Source organism: Rhinatrema bivittatum, chromosome 15 (genome assembly GCF_901001135.1).
Source record: "Rhinatrema bivittatum chromosome 15, aRhiBiv1.1, whole genome shotgun sequence".
NCBI lineage: Eukaryota > Metazoa > Chordata > Amphibia > Gymnophiona > Rhinatrematidae > Rhinatrema > Rhinatrema bivittatum.
This window is the reverse complement of record NC_042629.1, coordinates 65,633,464-65,656,303: the sequence shown is the minus strand read 5'-3', so window position 1 is coordinate 65,656,303 and position 22,840 is coordinate 65,633,464. Positions and strand designations below refer to the sequence as shown.

General features: G+C 42.1%; 2 protein-coding genes across 4 annotated transcripts in view; one reads left to right on the top strand and one right to left on the bottom strand.

The window, feature by feature from the left end:
• SLC45A1 (solute carrier family 45 member 1) overlaps positions 1-3,616 on the top strand; it is a 38,161-nt gene extending 34,545 nt beyond the window's left edge. For all 3 annotated transcript variants that reach the window (XM_029578734.1, XM_029578736.1, XM_029578737.1), the window contains exon 9: positions 3,147-3,616. In XM_029578734.1, coding sequence (XP_029434594.1) covers positions 3,147-3,410 — 264 coding nt within the window. In that variant the 3' untranslated portion in view covers positions 3,411-3,616. The remainder of the gene's footprint in view (positions 1-3,146) is intronic.
• A 6,106-nt stretch (positions 3,617-9,722) lies between these two features.
• Positions 9,723-14,502, bottom strand: LOC115076917 (prothymosin alpha-A-like). Its single transcript, XM_029578939.1, has 5 exons — positions 14,297-14,502; positions 11,976-12,062; positions 11,819-11,885; positions 11,396-11,502; positions 9,723-10,475 (listed from the first exon to the last, which is right to left on the bottom strand). The coding sequence occupies exons 1-5, from the start codon at positions 14,342-14,344 to the stop codon at positions 10,404-10,406; spliced, it is 381 nt and encodes a 126-aa protein (XP_029434799.1). The 5' UTR covers positions 14,345-14,502; the 3' UTR covers positions 9,723-10,403.
• Between the last annotated feature and the right edge of the window lie 8,338 nt (positions 14,503-22,840).

Sequence of the window (22,840 nt, the reverse complement as noted above, 5' to 3'; positions counted from 1 at the left end):
GTACAATCCTACTGCCTGACAGATGGCAATGCTCGTGTTCTTTTCATTTGAGGGGTATGCACAAACTAAACGTGGATTTGGTTAAAATGCAAAGCACACAGTTTTAAATGTTCCCACTTTGCATTTTAGTAAACTTGGTAATATCGCTAAGGAGCCAAATTTCAAGAGTGGCAAACATCTGACTTTTTTAGTCCTTCAAGTTAAGACGACTTTTAGCGGAAACTTAGCCAGCTAGCTTTTTGACTGGAAATTGACTTTAATCTAATTTAAGCTGTCACTGAGCCACCGGCCTGGTCCATAATGCCTTTTTTTCTTTCCTAGTAAAACTTGAACGATACTTTTTTTTTTTTCTCTTTCTCCATCTCCCTCAGTTTACCGAGTGTGGGCAGAGGTTTGCTTTCTCTGTCCAGTGCCTTATCTGCACTGTGCCGCTCCAGACGCTGACCGTTTTCTTGTTTTCAGAGTAACTGAAATATATGCAAATTCAAGTAATGCTAAAATGAAAAATCAAAAGGGCTGTAGACATGAAATAAAAAGCACTTTAAAACAATTCAGAAGCAAACTAAGCAGGTTCAAAGTACGGCAGGTAGGTGTCCTGCAGAGGGCAGGCTTTCCTTACTATCTTACTTAAAGCTGTGTGGTTGCCGTGTTACTCCGCAGGGAGCCCTGGAAATGAGGGTCAAACAGCAATATTATAGGCAATACCTTTTCACTGGACTAATTAGTACACTAGCGTTATAAAATCCCTGCTCCCTTCCCCCCTGCCCTGTGCGGGGCAGTCTCAGCTCGGCCGGCGCCGTTTTGGACAACAGGGCTGGCAGAGCAGGGGGGACTCCTGCCTCATTAAGGAACAGGGGTGGGGGCCTTTGCTTTATAACTTCTTAGTATCTTCTGGCATTTGATAAGTTACTGGGAAAGGTTTGGTCCTGCCTTTGGGAAGCTATTATTCTGTTTGCATTTAGGGCCTGGGTTAGTGGTTATCACTAAGAGTGATTGTCAGGCTCTGGCACCCTGCACGGCAGAGATTTAGCACTGGACTGCAGCAAAAATGGAGGCCTGTCCAAGGCCCAACGTGAATTTAACTACTTTTCGTTTTGGCCTGCTCGCGATAAACCTTCCATCCTTGGAAGAACATTTCTGCGAACATTTTTCTAAGCTGTTGAAACCTGAGCCCGTGCAAAGTGGCCCCACTGGTTTGCTCACTCCTCCGGTGTAGAAACTTGGCCATGATGCACTGATTGCTGTCCCACCCAAATAGATAAAATGTTTTGCTGTTATTTATATCAGGGCTTTGTAACTGAGACATCAGCACCGCACAGTTAGAGCAGAACCAACGTCGAATCTACAAAAATTTGCCATTTCAGAAACTTCAGCTATACGAGTTTAAAATTACTCTCTCCACATGTGCTTGGATAAAGTGGCATGGTTGCCATGTTGGTCGACAAAATGTTGTAGGAGATAACTTTTTATTGGATTAACATCCACAACCGTTTTTGGCTGACCTTTCATCTCCCTAGATTGACTTGAAACTCTTTCACCTGCTCCTCAAACGGGTTTCTAAAGCACATTATGAACTAGTTTAACTGTTGTAACACATGGAGACTAGGGTTACGGTTATGTTGGCTTGGATTCAGTCTAAACTCTCCTTGGGTCAAAGAAGTCCACCACAGCCCGGTGAAGCATGAATCTTAATGACTCTGATCTGGAGCAGTTTATAAGTGGGTTTTTTTTTGTTTTTTTATTGAAAACAAAAAACCCCCAAACATCTTGATCCTGTTCACTAATGGCTGAGCCATAAAGCTAATTGAATCTGATTATTAGTTTTAACCAAGTTTTTCTGAAATAGGATCTCTCTTCCTCTTCTTTTTTTAATTCGGTATTTTTTGTATTAATTTTAAAGCATATCACATCTGCAAATATAAAAAATCCTCAAACCATTAACCAAGAAGAAAACCATGCAGGTTTTTTTTTTGTTTTGTTTTTTTTAAGCAATTGCTAAGTGGTGGAGGGCTGTAGACAACTTCACCCAAAATTCGGTAGATGCTCATGGAAAGTCACAAGCCAATGGAATTGAAAATGTTTGTTTTTCCTTTCAGTTTTGAATCTCAGGCAGGTGATAGCTCACTCAGCAGTGTAGATCACAATCCAAACTGACCCCTGAATTCATCATTCCGCTATAAAAAAAAAAAAGGGGGGGTGCGTTGCACACTGTCATCCCCATAGCGCCAATGAAAGAACTGTAGCTATTTCCGGTGCTACTGCAGGCGATAATGTGAGATACATTATCGCACACAGCGCTAAAGCCCCCTGCTTCCCTAAACCCCGCCCAAACTCCTCCCCTTTCCCTAATTTGAATGTTGACCTCGCAATATGGTAGTTATCGCGTGAGCTAACGGCCCATCGCGATTTGATGAATGACCATGTGAGTCGGTCAAAATTCCACAAGAGCCAACTCTACCATCCTTAGATGATCCCCATGGAACTCTGAAAAGTTCCAATGTGATCAGCAACTAGTGTGTGCTCTCTAGGCAATACTGGTTTCAGTGGGACTTGAGAGATCCAACTTGTGTTGAAAACTTGGGAGGTAATTTTCAAAAGCATTTATGCGCTTAAAATTGGATTTTACATGTGCAAATACACTTTACTGAAGTAAGTGGGCTTTTGAAAATTGCTAGGATAGTAATTAGATTTGGACGTGTAAATCCTTTTGAAAATTCACCCAATAGTGCATAAATTGGCTCTTGAAAATTGCTAGGAAAGTATGTTACATTTACATTTTGAAAATTACCTCCTAAATGTAGTAAGTAATTGATTTTCAAAATATTTTCTTTTTAGAACGGAGGTCAACTTAGTTTGGCTTCCACAAAAAGCCAAGAATACTTCTAAATTTCATTGCAAGGAATTTTTTCCCTTCAAAAACCTAAAATGTACTTTAACGGCCCAGTGGAGAACTTTATGCCACATTCACTAGAAATGTAACACCTTGGGTTCTGGAGCAAAACAATTTGCAGCGTTATAGTAGAAAATCTTAATTAGAATTGTGTATCACTGTGATTATACTAACTTATCCATGTTTTTTAAATCTGGTTAATGAAAAAACTGCCATAAATTAATTTGTGATTTTTATTTCCTCTCTTTTCATTTAGTTTGCAGGGTCAAATCTGGACGGTACCAAACGGGGAATGGGTGTGGATATCTCGCTCTTGAGCTGCCAGTATTTCCTGGCTCAGATTCTTGTTTCCATAGTGATGGGACCCTTGACCTCTATGGTGGGCAGTGCCAGCGGGGTGATGTACTTTGCAAGTCTCATGTCTTTTATTGGCTGTTTTTACTCCTCTCTCTTTGTCGTTTATGAAGTACCACCTGATGAAGATTTAGAAGAGGAGCAACCCCTGCTGCTGAACATCTGAGGCAGGGGGATTCAGATTCTTGAATCCCCTTCCTAACATGGACATTTTTTCTTATTTGGTGCTTTTTTTTTTTTTTTTAAGACGGGAAGAGTTAAATTCTCCTTTGCCTTGTGCATTCTTCTCTGTTGAATGTCAAAGTGCAGGGATCAACTTTTGAAATGTTAATAAATGACAAAAAATGAGAAAATTAAAATAAAAAAAAGCCGACATAGCAAGAATCCAATGCAACTTGTCATTTGCTGTTTCAAACATTCAAAAATTTTAAATTTTGATATCAGATATGCGATTTACTAAATATCTTTGCTGTAAGCGTAATATGTGTGGAAAAAGAACACCTGATCTTAAACTTCCAGGCATGGCGTGCGACACAGGTCCCAACGCCGCAGCTTGTGAACCACTAGAATAGGGGTGGCTAAACAGAGTCTTTGGGTTAAAAAGATTTGATTTTTGCCCTGAGATCCACAGTAAGCTACTGGGTCACTTTCAAACAAGAACTTTCACTTTAATTTTCATCTATTTATCCAGAAGCACAGGAACATTTTTTGCATTCCTTGAGGACTTCAGTGGGTCAGTCCCTCTCTCATCAGGCACCACTTGTAAATGGAGAATGAGATGGAGCACCACGAAGGACGTTCACCCAGGAAATCCGAAAGTCAAAGAGCGGGACCATAAGAGAATTTGTGTCCTTTTTTCTGCAGGGAATTGCCCTTCTCATTCAGAAAAAGGAATCTCTCTGTTCTAGGAGTTGTGGGAGATGCTTTGTCGCAGCCGGATTGGAGGAGATCTTCATTTTCGACTTTGCTTCAAGGGCTTGTTTTGTCCTTCGCCGTTCCCCTTTTACTTTTCTAGCTGCTGCTAACTAAATGATGGCGCTGGACCAGGGCAGTACTGGGCCAATGTGCTAAGCAATTATCCTCTAGAATCAAAATGGGAGAAATCTGTAGGCCATTTGACCCGGTGAGCGTGCAAAGCTGATTGGTTTAAGCGCTTGCCAGAAATGATTCTCCTAGGTCTGGAAAGAAAATGAATTGGATGGCTATAATTCTGCTGCCACGTGGAGTGGAGGGTGGGGGAAGAAGGGAGGGCATTCCGAGGAGAAATATTCCAGTGGCCATATATGTTATTTATACAGATGCCCCATGTAGATGTTTAGACCAACTTTGCCACCTTCTGCTGGCCAACTAGATCACTATTTGGAGAGCACAAGTGAATTCTATTGTTCTGAACAGCAGTGAGTGTTAATCATATTAAATGTCTCTTCCAAGAAAGAGGCGAGAGCATAGACCCAATACCAATGGCAGGTTAGTGCGTTCTGGGTAGGAGTTATATGCCTTCTCTAGCTTTAAGGGGTTAGAACACCTCAGAGGTTATCATGCTCTTGTTCTAGCTAATTCCCCCCGGATAGGTGCTGTGGGACTTACGCACTGTGGAAGCATAGAACCTAAAGGGTAACATAGGTCTATAGGGTATTAGAGACCCTCTTATAAGCAAAAAGGCATAGTCCTGCCTGACTAGACACATGTGAAGCTTTTCCCTGGGTCCAGATCTGTGCTATACCTTCCTTGTTCCCTTCAGCCCCAATAGTCTCACTGACTCACAACTTAAAAGTTTTAAACACCTTTTTATTACATCATTCTAGGCAGCTTTCCAGGAATTCCAAGTCACCAGTCCTTCACAAAAACATAAATCATACTGGTCACCTTTTATAAGATTCCACCACCTAACTTTTCCTTTAACCCCTAGTAGTTTATACCATAGCACATAGGACTAGCTTCCGTTTGACCAGCAGTGTCATATGTACATTTAAATTCTCCGCGTCTTATTTGTTATAATGCACAGCTCTAATTAATCACTGCATCAGCCATTAGATTTGCAATCAAAGACCTTGTTTAGCCACTAAGCTCTTGGTCTCACAGTACAAATCAAACAATAAGAACATTTGTAAACCTAGTACTTAGTGCTTTTGGAATAGAATTGCTACAGCTACCCAGCCCAGTTTAGGATTACTTAACAAATACCCTGGGTTTAATTCTTTAGCTTTTGCAAGAGCACTGCTGCATTTTACACAGCCAAACTTACAGGCCGATGCAAGAAAGTGCGCATAAAAAAAACATGCATCCAAACTGGGCGCTCGTTTTTTTAAATGTGCACCTGATGCAATATGTAAATGAGCCACCACGCTAAAATGGACGTGCTAGGGATGAATTGTGCGTCCCTAGCGTATTCTTGGCATCGAGCACCCAGGAGATGTGGCTGTGTGCAGGTTACCAAAATGGACAATTTACGAGTGTCTGTTTTATCTCGCAGCAGTGAATTGACCAGCACAATCTATACACACAACAAATACACACATCCCGGGCTCTATTGTGCACTTTCATATTGTGCACACAGAATTTTTTTTTCAGGAATTTTAAATTTAGCATGGTGCTGCGTTCTGCGGTTCCTCCTACTTTGCATCTTGATGATACTAATTAGGAGGAACTGCAGAAAGCAAGATTTTTTTTGTATTTTCATTCAGCCCCTACACGCTGTAAGACTTAATGCCAGCTCACGGGCTGACATTAAATTTGCGACGTTAACAATGGCAAGTTGGGTGAGCAGAGATTTTTTTGCATTGCTGATAGTACCTAATAAATAGCCTCCTCTACATGGCATTTACATGTGATGAATGCTATTAGCGATGAATAAGTTTGGACACACTTTTCGGATGCACTAATCCCCTTTTTGCATTGGATGTAAGCCTAGTGGCTCCAAAACGCACATCCTACTGCGGGTTAACCGGTGTGCGAGCCCTGAGTGCATGATATTGCATCGGCCCCTAAGCTTCAATTAACAAACACACTGGGTTTAATTTGTTAGCTCTCACAATAACAGTGTTGCTTTAATATGCCTTGCCTACTAGAATCCCCCTCAGTTGGAGCCTTTTCTTATTAATTGTCCCCAGTTCTCAGGGACACACAAAGTACATTCACATCCCTTCTACTATTTGTGCCTAATACTGGCCTTATCTTAAAGGAGTTCAGCAGCACTTTACATTTCCATTATTTCTTAAAGACTAGCCTCTCACTGAACTTGTGCAAGTATTTCAACTCAGCAGCATGCTTCAGTATAGATACAGCTTAGTCATTTAATAAATTCAAACGTAATTTAGCTCAACAGTTGAAAAGTTCATCTGGCTCTGGCTTCTCATCTGCTCAAGACTTGCTGCACGGCAGACAGGCTATGCTGTCTCTGCTTTTTTTAGAAGCCTATAGCTGCAAGGGGCTGGCTCCTCCCTGATCAGCTGTCCACTGGTGATATCATCCTCCAGGCTGACACTGGGAATCCTGGGGAATGTAGTTACCTATAAGAACATGCCATACTGGGTCAGACCAAGGGTTCATCAAGCCCAGCATCCTGTCTCCAACAGTGGCCAATCCAGGCCATAAGAACCTGGCCAGAAGTGGCAATCATAACTACAGCTTAACCTGCTCCTGAACAAATCCTGCCTCATTAATTTTAAATTCTCTTTTGCACAGACTCAATATATAAATCATCACAGTGGTAAAACAGGAGGCAAAAGTAAAAATATAGAGATATAGCATGATGGCAAATAAGAACTGTGAGGCCTTTCTACTCTGCCACCATTGCTTCTTGGTGTAATGCCATGGACCTCAGTTGATCTTCATTTTTTCCCTTTGCTTCTTTAGAATGATGAATTTTGCATTGGAAACAGAATACTGGGCTTGATGGACCCTCGCTCTGACAACGTATAGCAATTTGGGTACGGATGACTGGGCTATGTTCCTTACAATCCAGTCAAAATCCTGTCCCTGGAGTTGACCGAGGCGCCAGCTGGGTCTTGGAGGCTCTTTGTTGCTTGGAGCGGCCATGGGAGCTCTGATGAGCCAGAGGTGCTGGAGGATAGTACTTCCTCGGGTGGAAGGATTTCCTCGGCACAGATCTCGATGAGCTCCTTGCTGAGGACAGGTCAGAGTGCTGAAGAGTCACTTAGTGGTCCCTTATTTAGGCCACTGTGTCCTTGAACTTATCTCTTAAAAGATTCTCCCCAGTGCACAGCCTGTCAGTGAGTCGCTCCTTCACCTCTGGACTGAGATCAGAAGCCCACAGCCATGCAAGTCTGCAGGTGCTGATTCCAGCTGCAGAGACCCTCAATGCCGTTTCAAAAACATCTAAGTAGAACGGACCTCATTTTTTCTGCACTCTAGGCCCTTTTGCAACAGTGACAGGAGTGGGTCTTGCTGTTGCTGAGGCAGTTGCTTGGCAACATTGTGCGCCTGCCTCCAGCTGTCCTGTGTATATTGGCTCATTTAGAGCTGGAAGGCAGCTATGCAGGCACTGAGATAGCTCCTTTAAACACTTTTCTCCCAAAATCGTTCACTGCTTTGCAATTCTTCACTGGGGTGCTGAGAAATGGGTCCTAGAACGCTCTTGAGAGCAGATTAGACTACCACAGATGGGAGGGGCAGCTGACGCTTGTTGAATCTGAGAACATTATGGATGAGATAGATTGCATCTGTCTTCCTGTTCATAGGAGGCACTGTGGAGGGGGGTGTTCCTACATCCTCAGCATATCTCCACAAGGATCTAGTGCACTGGGACTGCCCCTTGGGAGGCTCTACGAACTGGAGGATATTGAGCATTTTGGGGCAGGTATCCTCTTCCATCATTAATTGAAAGGGGATGGCTTCCCTATCAATAGGATAAACCCTCAAAGGAGAAGTCTTCTGGCGGAAACCTCTTTCATTCCGCTGGAGATGGATCTGAGGGAAGATAATAAGAAACCATGGCTGAGATATCCCCCAGGCGTCATACGTGCCCTCATTCCATCATCGACTGGGAACAGGGTGCTGGGCGCTCGGCCTTCACCCAGCTGTGCAGGCACTAATGAAACTGGACATGGGTTTGCAGGCCCCAATGCCTTTGCCAGTTTAGGAAGAACTTCCTTCTCTGAGGTGGTGCATCGCCTTCCCAATGGCCAGATGCATATGCCTCTCCAGTTCCTCCTCAAACATTGCTGATGCTAACACAGGCTGAAACAGAGATGTAACCAGATCCTCTTTGGAACAGAGGACTGGTGACTGGCATCAGGACCGATGGGAGTTTGTGGTGCATGCATGACTTTGATGGAAGGATTGGCTCTCCTCGCTATGGGAGTGTCACAGCAGAAACTGGTGCATCCCCATGTCCGGTACCGTGTGAGAGAGACGAATGCCAATACTTCTTCAGTTCCCCTCGATTTTCGACGCAATCTTTTCCTGGTGCCGAGGACACAGACATCCTCAACCTGGAGGAGCCAGATGATGGCTGGTCACTGGCATCCTTTCATCCGATGACCTCTATGGTCCTCCTGATGTCGACGGCTCGGTGTCCATTGGTGCAGCTGAGGTCCCCCAATACCAATTATCAGTTTTCTCCAGCCAGAAAAGGCGTTCTATGTTGTTGAGCTGGATCTTATGTCCCTTCAAGGTCATCCTGGCACACTTGCTGCAATCCCAGAAGCCATGCGATGCCCCAAAGCAGAACACACATCTATCATGCGGATCCATGGTAGACATAGTCCTAGTGCACTGGGGACATCGCTTAAAACCCGAAATGGACATGTCATCACGAAATAAAAGGGACATGAGATTGAAATTGATGGCAGCGGCCGTTGATGGCTGATGGACATTGACACACTGCTGCCCCGAGGGTATTGACCATGAAAAGAAACTTACCGATAAACGTTGAAAACCCTATCTAGGATGCTAATGGGAGAAATGGGGAAACCCCACGTTGACTGTGCAAGGCAGCGAAGTAAAAATTTGCAAAGAAGCATTTCAAAAGTAGTCCAAAATGTTGGACAAAAAGCTAGCAAAAAGTGAGGCTCTCACCCGACTGCAACACGACAGGTTGTGGAAGACTGAAAGGGACCCTGTGTGGACGCATGGTATAATGCATGCCAGAGCATGCTCAATGAGGCTCAAAGTTCTAGAAACTCTGACACAAATTTTCCATGGTGGGCTCCATCCAATGATGTCACTCATCTGTGAGGACTGCCATCCTGCTTGTCTTCAGAAAAAGATTTATGGTAAACAGCACACTACCCTAATTTATTTTTGATTCATTTGTCAATTAACAAAGTAAGGGTTTTAGAAGTGCAATGTTTTCAATAATACATTGGTATTTTTTCTGGTGTTTTGTGATACTACTGCTCTAAGACTCTCTCAGAGCAATTGCAATTTTCAGGAGAAATCATGAACACAAAGATTCTCTAGATAGAATTTCAAGAATTAGAAAGAATCCGTTTTTTTTTTTTTTATAAAAGATTTATTTATAGTACTTAACCAGAATATACAAAGTAGTGGTCAAGCATCAACTAATGAGGTATACAGTTTTTTTTTTAATCTAATTCGAAATGGTAGAATGAAGACTAGTTGTCAATTCCTCAAAATCTTTGCAAAACACACACTTTGACAGCACATTGGATACAAGATAAATTTACATAGTGAACCTTGCAATTTTAAACCTTGTTTGCACCACAAACTATATATACCAAACAGCAACAAAAATTGAGTCCAAAGATCTATACAGAATGAACCAGATTGACCCTGGCTTAATAAGACCCAAATCTTTGGCCTTCGTTGCATATCAGCTTGCTATCCTAAACACCATTATATTACAGGAAGGCAGCTTTACTCAAGAATACACATGGCTGTACTAAAATGCAAGACATGTGCTTCAACGATGTACAAAAAGCAAAGCTAAACCACCACTTAAAAACAAAGTAAATGTTCTTTTATTGTAGCAGTCAACCAGTACAAACAAGCACCAATAAATAACATTTTACAAAAAACCCTTAGCTATCTTGCTGTGTGATGTTACAGGTCTATAGTGCATGTGAGTTTACAGTATATAAAAAGTTGTTCTGTAAAATGTACAGATATAAAGCACATTCTCTACAATTTAAAGTCAACCATGTCACTTAAGCTATAAAAAGTCAGCAGAAGAGATTTAAGCTGATGTTTTTTTAACTTCTGTGGAGTCTCCATTTTCTGTCTTCTTTTTTTTAGGTTCAACTTCCTCCTGCAAGTAAACAGAAAAAAAAAATCTATTAATGTATGCAAACAACATAGTACTCCCCCCCTTGCATTCTTAGTCATAAACAAGAGCTATGCATACTAAATGTTAAATGAATATAGATTAGGTGTAATCTCTTGTAAAGTAGTGGATCAAGGGAATGAAATCAGGCTATCAATATGCATGAAAGAACTGCACATGTCAAATACATGTTCACCCATCCCACTTAAAGAATGCAACAAATTACCCTGGCCACTATTTTCATTCCACAACACAACAGGCATTTGAGACTTTAATATAGGAAATAGAATAACTCTTAAAATACTTTTATAGAAATACAAGAAAATAACTAATTTGACTAATGCTTTGAAGTTTTCAGGATAATAATAATTAAATCCTAAATGTTTGTCATGTATTTGAACTTTTTGCTACAGTTAATTACCTTGCATCACACCAGGACCTACTGTAGGATTTTGCTGTATTACAACTTTATCTGCCAAGATACTTCTTGGAGGTATTTGCTATTAAGCAAAACAAACCTCACTGGTATTCATATTTTAATTAAAGATCTTCATTAGGGACTGGATTTACTAATGCCGCAAGGCATAGTGAATTTGGCGGTACAGGGGGGCCGAAACGGGGGGGGGGGGGGGGGGGGGGCCCGTCCTGCGATAGCTGGCAGCGATTGCTGCCTGCATCCCACCAAATAACTACACCATAAAAGTTTAGTTTTTCAGCACAAAACTGGCAGCGAAAAAACAGCATACCTTTCGCTGTCGGCAAAGTCTTCGTGGCGTCAGCCCCAGTGCCGCCCTGACTCCTCCTCTTCTGGGGCTGACGCCACCCCGATCTTGGCATCGCACGCGACAAGGGACATTTCGCGTGCGATGCCAAGGAATCCTTTATTCCTCCTCAACCCTAATTACCTCTTCTTCTGCAGCACGTTTCACTGAATGACCATCTGCTTCCTCCTCACCCTCTTCTTCTTCTCCTTCACCTTCTTCTTCCTCTTCTCCTTCACCCTCTCCTTCAGCTTCAAGAAAATCAGATAAGTTACATAAAAATCATAGCATATGCCATTTTATTAACAGTACTAATCTAATTCAAATACCACATTGCATTAAAAATATAACAAGATGCTGCAACCAAAGTACTTCACAAATACATTCAGCTGTAACTCAATAACCCTGCATGAAAGCTACCAAAGGGAAGACAGTATAGTATTACTCAATTACATTATAACTAAGGCACAAGGCCATCAGTGACAAAACTATGCTGGGAACCCAAGGTGCAAGTGTTCTGACTCCCACCCCTACACTCTAACCATTAGACCAATAGTATGCCTGTACCTTCATCATCATCTTCTTCCTCTGGCTCTTCAGCATTTTCTTCACTGTGATCAGCACCATTTTCTTCCTAGGAAAAGGAAAAGAAAGAACAAATTAAATGTTTCCCTATCCTACTGGAAAATACTACAGCAGTTTCCTTGAAGAAATATTAACTCACTGTTCCATTTGCAGGTGCATCACCACTTCCATTTTCTGCCTTATCTGTTTCTTCTGCAACTTCCTTCTTTTCCTTCTCCTTCAAATCCTAAGGCATAGGAGAGAATTTGTTGCATGAATAGAATGTAGAACGCGCTCAGCAGGGGCACCATCTACAAGATGGCAAAAAAAAAAAAAGTGTTAAAGCACAGTTCCTTGTTTCATTCAATAAACAAAATACAAAAAATGAGTTAAAATATACTTCTTGTACTATAAACATTAAAATTGCTTGAGCATCTTGTATTCCCATCATGATACACTGTTTTCTATTCAATCAAGGAGAAATTAAATGCCAAGGACCAAACTGAATACTGCCAAGAAACCATACTACAAACTGGAAGAAGTGTTTGTGAAAATAGATATCACTCAGTTTTTCTATACAAAATGCCAATGGTGGAGGGAAGGGCATGACCATATTAAGATATAAAGATTGTTATGTAGCCGCCGAAATAAAGGTCAATTTAAAGTTATATAGAGTGATACCTTTTTATTGTACTAAGTTAATGCATAGCAGAGAATGGGGAAAAAAATCAATTTATCAGGATCCTACGAGGCTGATTCATCAAGGTCTTTTCCTTAGAGAGAAAACGGCAAAAAAATCCTTAGTGAATCAGATCCTTGTGTCTCCTATTAAGCAACCCCGGGAGAGATGTCGCTATGCATCACTAAAACCAGGAAACCAGGGCAAAGTCCAGCTTTTTACATCACCAAAAAGGGGGGGGGGGGTAGGAAACCACACACAAAGACTCCGTTCAATCGCGACCAGGATTTGCATAGTTACCACCTTCGCAAAACACGAGGGCGGCGAAGAGAGAGGAGGTAGGTTGGGAAGAAGAGGTAGGACAAGCAGAAAAACCGCTCCTCCTCCTTTTTCTGAGACCAGGCTGCGCCTGCGCGGTACGCGGAGGCAGCCCAGGCCGGCGGGCGCCACGCGCTCCCGCCTTTAGCGCGGCGAGGGATGGGCGCGCGCCCGCGCCAAACAAAGAGCCTCGCGCTGCCCGGCCGCAGGCGCGCGCGTTCCTGGGCGGGAGGGCGCGCGCCGCTTCCCGCCGTTTCTTGCCATTCTCCGCGACGGGCAGCTGCGCGTCCAGCTTTTTGAAGTTCTGGAGCTCGGGTCACCGAGTGTTGGGGGGGGGGGGGTGAGGGGAACCCCTCCACTGGAGGCAAGCAGAGGCGGCGGCGGGGAGTGGCCACGCACAATCAAAAGATGGAAACAACAGCAATAATGTTTGCGCGACGCTCCCCCCCCCCCCGCCTTTCATCCCCTTGGGCTTGACGAGAATTGTAGCCACACTTGCTTAAAAAAGAAAAAAAAGTACAACAAAAGCGCCGCTCTCAGATTCGAAAAAAGGGCTTTTGATTTTTTTTTTGTTTTCTCACAAAATTTAAAGCTCCGACTTCAAAGACGACGTGGGAAGAATTTGGGGGGGGGGGATGTCTCGGCACAAAGTTCACTTCGGGTTTCTCTCTTCTCCTCCCCCCCCCCCACCTCCTCGGCGAGCGGGAAATCGGGTCCGCGTGCGAACCTCTCCTTATCGCGCCTCCGCGGAATAAATCAATCCGTAGACTTCGGATGCTATCGGCGAAAACGAACGCGATCTCCTCCTCCCCATCATCCCCTCCTCCCAAAAAAAATAAAAAAAAAAATCGCATCAGCACCAACGAGATAAAGCGAAAAGTAAAAAAAAAAAAAAAACCCAAAAACCCCGAAACCCCCCCCCGGGGGGGGGGGGGGGAGGTGGGGAGCGCGGGAGTCGAAAGTCAAGTTATCGTCATAACAACTAAACAAGGTGGGGGGGGGGGGTAGGAATGTTGCTATAAATAAATATTACAATACCCAAAATGTGTGACCGAACAAATAAAATTCGAAACAGATCTCAAGAGAGGAACATGAGGGGGGGCGGGGGGAGGAAAAATATAATCGCCGCACAATCCCCCCCCCCCCCCTCTTTCCATGCACCTGAGAAAGCACTCGGCGGTGACAGACGGACGGAAAATGCGCCCCCCTCCCCCTTTCCCCGATAGTGACCCCGATACGACTTCAGATAAGGGAAGATATTCAGACGCGCGCAGCGACAGATGTACTCCCCCCCCCCCCCGCTCCCAACGCATCCCCCCCCCCCCCCCACTCCCAAACGTCAAAGGCTGCCAGAGCCGAAGTCTGTCAGACGGATGGAGAGACCTCGTGGAGTCCGCGGAGCACAACAAAGAAACGGCCCCGACAATGGAGCCCAAGAAACAGATAAGACCAGAATAAACCTCGTTTTGTTTTTTTGTTTTTACCTTGGTGGTGGGGGCTTCTGTGGTGGTATCGACCGCAGTATCAGCCATTTTATTCGCGATTTATTTAAAGAGAGGGAAAACTTGCTGGAAGAGAGGAGAAAAATAATAAAACGAAATTTTTAGGTTGGTTTTTTTTTTTTTTTGGAGCTGAAGAGTAAGATCCCCCTCGTTTTAAGTTATGGCTCCGACGACAGTACGGAGAAGAATGAAGGGCTTCTATGAGAAACCGGGAATTAAATACAAATGATAAACGGGCGGGCTCCGGTCTGAAATCGCGTCCCGATTGGAGGAGAGGGGGCGGAGGGGTGAGCCTTATTCGCCCGCGGAGCTGCTCGTCTCCGTGGATGCGCCCGCCCGGTTTTGCGGCCGATGCTGCGCTGAGGTTGATTGGCTGCCTCCCGGAGCAAGACCCCCGCCTGTTATGTTAATGTAAGGCTTTTCGGTTGAGCAAACTGTACCAGTCTACCATTAGCTACTCCGGCTGTCAGTAAAAAGGCGAAAGTCCCGCCTTTTCTAATGTGATTGGCTGACACATCGGTCGACTTTTTTCATCAACCTGTTCTTGCTATTGGTTGGGGTTATCAGGAGGATGTCTGTACAGAGAGCAGATGGAAAGCAGTATACATTATAGTTAATCTAAAGTTGCTTTTTCCGGTGTGGATCTTGCTTCTGCAGTAGACAGCATGCAATTATGCATTCTATGGCATAGTCTCTTAAAACACCAGTATTAGCTGTAATAGATTCTTCAACAATAGGGTGTACGAAGGGCTGGCTGCGCAGTATTGTTTTATTATAATTCTAGTCATAGGTCTTTATCACTTGTCAGATAGGCCATCAATACACTCATTGGCACCTCTATTTCTTTCTTTATTCCCTATATCCACTCTACAATTATCTACTTAGCCTACTGTGAGGTGCAATGTAACAAAGCCTTGATTTAGTTTGCATTACAATATTGTCAGTGGTTTAGTAAAAGCTTTAAGAAACTTCAAAAAAACAATATCCCATGAATGAAGTAAAAATCGGCCTGAAAAGAGTAGGATGTTAACTTGGCTAAAAGTTACCAAATCATTATCTGAAAGTGCTAGTATTGTTTTATAGAAGGACTGAAACTCTATTGGCTAAATTGTCTATGTTTTTTGTTGGTTTTTTTTTATCAGTGGTAGTTATTAGTGAAGTGATTAGAGTCTGAGAACCAGATAAGCCAGAGTTGAAATCCCACTGATGCTCCTTGCATAAGTCTCTTCAACCTTCATTGCCTCAGGTACAAATTTAGGACCTGATTCACTAAAGCTTTCTTCCCATTCTGATTCTATGGGAAAAAAAAATCATGCCCTTAGATTGTGTGATTCTCTATCCAGACAGTAATGCTTTATAAAAGTGTGTTACTATTGGCAATGTGGCAACTTTACAGATATCCTGGATTGCTGCTGAGTTGATATGTGCCATCCTGGCCATTGCTTGCACTTGATGTGCTTTCATTGGTTGTGGTATGTCCAAACTAATGGTTGCATAGCAATGAAAAATGCATTGAGTCAACCAGCTTGATAATGTTTGTTTTCTGACAGCTATGCCTTTTTTAGCTGTGTCATAGGATGTGAAAAGTTGAGTTGATTTCCTAAGTATTTGTGTTCTCTCCAAGTAAAACAAGAGGGCACTTCTACAGTACACGGTATGTAATGCCTGTTCAGCTTGTTGACGCATATGGTTTAGAAAAGAAGGTTGATAGTATTTCTTGATTTAAGTGGAATTGACTACTTTTGGAAGAAACTTTGGGTGAGTTTTCAGGGGTACCTTGTTTTTGAATATCTGAGTATAAAGGTATCCGGTTACCAATGCTTGTCTGTAGCCCATTTACTATTCTGGCTGGTGAAGCTTCTGGTTATTAGAAATAAGATTATCCATGCCGGGAACTTCATATTTGTAGTAGCCATTGGTTCAGATGGCTGTTTCATAAGCTGTGTCTCTTGATTTATGCACCAGTTTATGAATCTTTTCCATTTGAAATTGTAAAACATTCTTTTCTGGATATCGTTAGAATTTCATTTATTCTTTCTGGCGTTATAGGTGTGGGCTCTGCTGATGATGAGATATCTCTCGAGGTCACTGGACCGGAAATGACGTAGGACAGACGAATCCGGAATCAGGCAGAAGTTCAGTGGCAGGTGGCAGTCAAGAGGATCCAGAAGTCAGACAAAGGCCAATACCAGGTATCTATCCAAAGGCAGGGCAGGAGGATGAGGAGAAGAACAGGCAAGTAATCAGGAGATGAAGAACTGAAGACACTCAACCTGAAGAATGAAGAGACTGGAACTGAAAAACAAAGACACTGGACCAAAAGAATTGGAGACGAAGACAAGGAACTGGAGATGAAGAATGCTGGAGCGTCTCGCACTACTGGCAAGTAGGGTGGAGCAGTGTCAAGAGAGGCCTTTTATAGGCCAAAGTGGTGATGTCATCAGGGAGCGCCCTGAGCCTTTTCCTGTGCGCATGCCCTAAAGGGAGCGGGACCAACTGAGGACGGTGGCGTCTTGCCACATGGTTCACTGGAAGTGTTCTGCCTCGAAGAAGCATGGTGGCCCACCACATGGGTGCTAGGAAAGAGCACACTGCACCAGGTGTTGGAAGGGCAGGCCCCATTGGAGAAATGAGTGCGGCAGTCTGCGGGGTTAGCCCGTAGATCGCCAAACGTAACAGCAGGGTGCTATTAATTTATTTATAAATTTATATCTTGCCTGTCTAAAATACTAGGCAGATTACAATAAAACATACATATTAAGATAAATAATATCACATATGTAGAATAAATATGTAAAAACAGAACAATAAAACAGTTTATTAAGATCATTGTTCCTCTGTCCTTCCGTAATTTCAGAATTGTCTTTGTTATTAATGGAATAGGTGGAAAAGCATATACCATCTCCTTGTTCCATGAAATTAGAAAGGCATCCTTTGCTACTGCATCTTATGATGGCCTTTTGGAACAATACTTTTGTTGTTCGTGATTGAATGGAGATGCAAATATCTCTATGCCTGGTGTGCCCCACGTTTTGAAAAGATCTTGTAATATGAGATTGAGTGACCATTCATGTAGTTGTAACTGATGGTTCAATCCGTAGGCTATTATATCGCTCTTTGCTAGTTGGTAGATTTCCGAGACCTACATTTTCCTTTTGGATGCCCGGTTCCACATGGCCATGAACTCGGGTAGGATCCTGTTCCTCCCTGCTTGTTTACTTAGAACATGGTATCTTGATTGTCCATTTATATGGTTTGTTCTTTGGCTAAGGCTCGAATGTTTTTGGAGCACTGAAAATTGCTGTCAGCTCGATATGAAGAATAGATTCTTCTTTCGACCATTCTCCTTGTGTACAGATGTTGTTGAGATGTGCACCACATCCATGATGAAATGACTCCTCCTTCACTAAAGATTGTAGGATTGGCAGGTGGAAATTTTGACCACGTAGCAGGTTTCTTTTGCTTATCCACCATGAGTGAATTTTTTTACTTCGTTTAGGTGGCTTTTGTAGCTTAGCAGTTGAATAAGCCGATTCCACTTGCTTTTTAGATGCACTTATCTGATTTTTTAGTCATCAGTGTTACATGCCATTTGTCACAATAGTTTCATGTATTTTTGGGCTGTTATCCATTTCTTTCTGAGGCAATCTGATTCATTTGTTCACCCTATTCAATGGAAGATATGCTTTTGCTTTGATCATATTCAAGTTCATGCCTATTAATTCCAGATGCTGTTTTGGTTTGAATGTGGATTTTTCATAAGTTATCCAGAATTCTAAATAGGCTATCTATAGAATTATTCTTGAACATTATTCATGCGGTATATAAGAATTTTAAATAAATAAATAAATAGATAAGTTTTTGACTCTCCAAAATCTAATATTAGGTGAGGATCTGATTCAGAAAAAAATAAAACAGGAAGTACCTAGAATAAAAATCTGTTCCCTTTTGATATGGAGGAACTGGTTGTATTGCCTTTTTCTGAAGAAGTGATTTCAACTCCCTCTGTAGTACAGTTAGCTAATCTTCTGGATGCTAATGATAAATCAGGGGAGTGGTAGGTGGTGAGTTTTCAAAGTTTAGAAAATATCCTTTATTTCCAAAACCCAGCACTTTTTAAAAAACTGAACTTACCCCTGTTTCCACTTCTGGTTTTGTTGGTATGCTAATTTGGAGTCAAAAGAATGGAGTGGATCTCAGTGGAAGCTGATTGGTTTGCCTCTGAGACCTATTATGATTTTGTTGTCTGGATTGCGGTTGCTGATTCTGTTGTGGCTGGTGTTGCCTGTAGATATAATTTGGATTATACCTTTTCCTCTGCGTATAAGTATGATCTTGTATATGTTTCTTGTTTGTACTGCCATTGTATTGATGCTGTCGATGAGAAGAAATGAGAGACTGAAGAGCAGTATTCTGTTCTTTATTGCTTTAACTGTCTTTTTTACTTTAGCGCCAAATTGTCAACTGCGCGTTTTTTCATGGCCATCATCTCTGCGGCCTGATGCCCTTAGCATGCCAGTCTTCTCTCTGGCAATGGTATCAAATGACTCATAGAAGACCGTGAGATGTGTTTGCCATGATTTCATTGTACGTTTGCTGCTCTTCATTTGGCAGGTTCTTGGATCTTTCCAGTAGTTTCTCAAGAGTATCTGGTGGCACTTTTTCTGGCTTGTAAGGTAGCACTGTTTTTCCAGTCGTATCAAGAATCCTTGGATCTTTCTCTGGGGAATTTGAATATTTATTTATTTATTTTTTTTATATACCGACATTCGATCTCAATTGAGATATCACACCAGTTTACATTCAGGTACTATATTTCTCTATCCCCAGAGGGCTTACAATCTAAGTTTTTTGTACCTGAGGCAATGGCGGGTAAAGTGACTTGCCCAAGGTCACAAGGAGCGACAGCAGGACTCGAACTGTGGTCTCCTGGTTCACAGTCCACTGCTCTAACCACTAGGCTATTTCTCCTCATAGGGAGACACATAGGGTGTCTGGCTTTTCATTGTGGACTCCTCAATGGTAGTAATATGGGATTTGCATCTTTTCATGCCCTGCACATTTTTGACTTCCATATTGAACATCAATATTTTTTTCCTACAGGTGTTCTGGTGAATGATACTTTCCAGAGTTTAGTTTGGATTTTCATTAGAGTGTCATGCATTAATAGTACCTTGTACTGTTTTGGAGGTTGAATGAATGTTAGTAATCCTTGTAAATTGCTTATTTCCTCTGAGCTGTCTTCTAAGATGAATGGTATTGCTTCTGACATTTTCTGTAAAAAATTTGGATATGAGGAGTCTTCAGGTGGCATTGAACTCCTTGGTTGTTCTGGAATTGAGTTCGATTGCATGAGTACATAATCATTGAAACGACATGAATCATCTAATATGGTTTGTAAGTATGAAGCTGCTTCTGATTTCTGTTTTTCCTATGCTGTATCCTCTTTCTTCCTCTCAAAAGATGAAGGTAGGAATTTTGCTCATAAGTATTCCAGCAACTTTTCCAGTATGGGTTGAGTGGCTGACTTCTGTTCTTGAGGCACTTGCTTTATATGTATTTACGAAGTCAGCCCTCAGTTTCCATACAAAGGTGTGACACTCCTTCAGTGGTGGAAGTGGTAGGATGTCTGGATATATGTTTTTGACTCTGTCTGAGGCTCAAATGTAGGAGGTGAAGACGTACCCACTGTCTTGAATGCTTTCTTCCTTTTTTAATAAAATTAGAGGAAGAGATTAGTAAAGAAGATGTACCTTGCATCTTGCACGTACTTTTGCGCCAAGGATTTGATTCTGATTGCTCCAAGAAGCTTTTTTCCTACACTGGTGATTCTGAGAGCTGATGTTTTGGTGCCGGAAATTCTTGATGTCTATGCTTCTGCGCTGATTACTCTGTACCATGTTTCTTTGGCACCAGTGCCTCCTGGCTTTGAGGTTTGACCCCAATGGATCTGCACTGTGCCTCTTCTCGGCTCTGACTTGTTGACTCCAGTGGTTCGGCGCTGTGCTTCTTAGGGCAGGTGTTCCTCAGCCCTGATGTTTTGGCGTCAGTGTCTAGCACCATCGACTCCCAGTTTCTTCAATTCTGTGTTTTTAGAAGGGTTTCTGATTTACCTTGTTTTGATTGGCCTGGTTCTCCTGTAAGTTGGAGCTCTCGGTAAATCAGTGCCTTCTGGGCCATATGTCCACAAGGGCCCCAGTTAGTTGAAACATGATCTGGTCCGAGGCATTTGAGGCAGAATATGTAAATACGGTATGGACATTGTGTCCACGTGGTTTACATTTTCTAAATAGGCTTTTCCTCTTCTTTTCCAAAGACCTCTCCTGTTTTTGCAGTGACTTTGAGAGAGAAGTGATTTCCCAACTGTTTGCTGAGCAGATAAAATTCGAATGAGGAGACTCGTGCGCGGGAGCGCTATTGTGGGGAGGCTCTCACAGAGCAAAGTAGAACTTTCTAGGCTTCGAGAGAAAAACGACTCGACTCAGTGCCGTTAGATGACGTCGCTCATCTTGTGTGGCTGTTTGTTGCACTTGTCCACAGAAACAGAGAAAACAAGTTAAAGAAAATCAAATTTATACAACTAGAACGAGGTGGATCACAAAGCCTACATTTGGTTTTACACAAACAAAGTTGGTAGCATCTTTGGAAAACTTCAAAAATAAAATCAAAACGTGCATAGACCTGTCTCAGTGGTGAGTAATTGAAAAATGGATGCCAGATAATAGAAAATATTCCTTTCTTTTTTAATTCAGTTCCTTGCCAAAGTAACATTTGTCTGCCTAGAAAAAGACTTTTTGATGCTGCTGAAATTCATGCTGTATGAATCTGATTTTCTTTCATGTTTTATCTTCTTAGTGAATTTAATCTGCCTTGATCATATATCATTTGCTATCTCAGATCCTTTCAGCATATAAAAGCCTCCGGGCCCATTTAGTCGGCCCTGATTTCCTCTCACTTTCCCCACTGCCAGGAATATTTAGCTCTTATCTTGTTCCACCTTGAGTTCTGAAACACGTTGCCCTTACCAACTCCACTACGAAGCTGTCCTAGACCTCCAGCACCCGTCCCCTATGGAATTTACTTTCACACGCAAGTCTATCCCCCTTGAATCTCATAGCATGGCCCTCTGCCTACGTAAAGGTTTTTGAACATCTGTCGTATGCTTTCTCCCCAAACATTTATAGCCTTTGCTCTCATCTTCTACGGTTTGTGGTGCAGATGCTACACTGTTAGCCCTACTCTGGACTCCATGTGCTCCCTTTATTTGTCTGGAGTTGTAGCCTCCAGAGCAGAACACAGTTCCCCACGTGAAGTTATGCCAGTAATTTGTGGAAAGGGCTTCTTTATTTCTTCAGACGTTTGTTTTTTGCTAGCAGCTGCAGCAGAGCGCCTGGAGATGTTATAAAGCCCTGGGAGGACGACTTTCTGACATGACTACTCTTGCTGCTGGAAGCATAGAAGGGATGCTTTTGTATCAGTGTAAAGTAACTTACAATTTGCTTGACTATAAAACCAGTTCGGTCAGGTGGTTACTTTGCATCAAATTTTGAGTTTGAATTCCCAGCAAAGTTGAAATGTCCCTTGAAGGCAAATAGTATTAAAATATTGCACTAATTACCCTGAAAAGACAAAAAAACTTTACATTTAAATCTATTTTTTTTTTATCAGTAGTGTTAGGATCCACTATGGTTCCCAGTAACCGAAAGCAAGTTTTGAAATCACAGAGATCATAGTAATTATAAATGTTTCTCAGACTGAATGCATACAGCATTTCTTTTAGCTTTGCAGGCTTCTTGAGTTGGCTAAAGCAAAATTTTGGATGGTTTTTTTTTTAAGTAAACAAGTAGAGGTCCGGAGTGAAATTTTTGTAGAATAGAGATGATGCCTGAAACCAAAATCCCTCCATTATCACTCATTGTTACCTTGAATACACCTCTGCACTCAAACTTATGTTAATATTTTGGACTAAGCTAGAATATCTATCTGGTCTACATCATGAATTAATTTGTGTAGTACTTTGTAAAATAAAAAGGCAAACAAAACAAAATCCATTTCATAACATATACAGGAGAGGGATGACCTTCAAATATGACTTAAATGGTCACAGTTATTATAGGATATTGCTTTATATCTGTTTTCACTTAACCTTTCTGTCAAGCATTTCCTTCCCAGGCCTATCTGTGTTTCCTGAGGTTGGTTTCTTTGACTTGTTGCATGCTCCTTTGGTGCTTTCTGTATTGCATACTAGTATTGTAATTGTGCTTTTAGGTGTGCTCATAAGTTTACATACCCCTGGCAGATTTTGTAAGAGTGATCAGACAAAACATGTCCGTTATTTTTAATATGTTTCAAAGTAAACACTATCATGCATTACAGAATCATTAAACACTACTATGCTTCACAGAATCATTAAACAAACCATAGCAATAAAGGAAATAATAAAATGGTCCTGTTCAAAAGTTTGCATACCCTTGAATGTTTGGGCTGATAATATACACTCAAGTTGACACACATAGGTTGAGATGG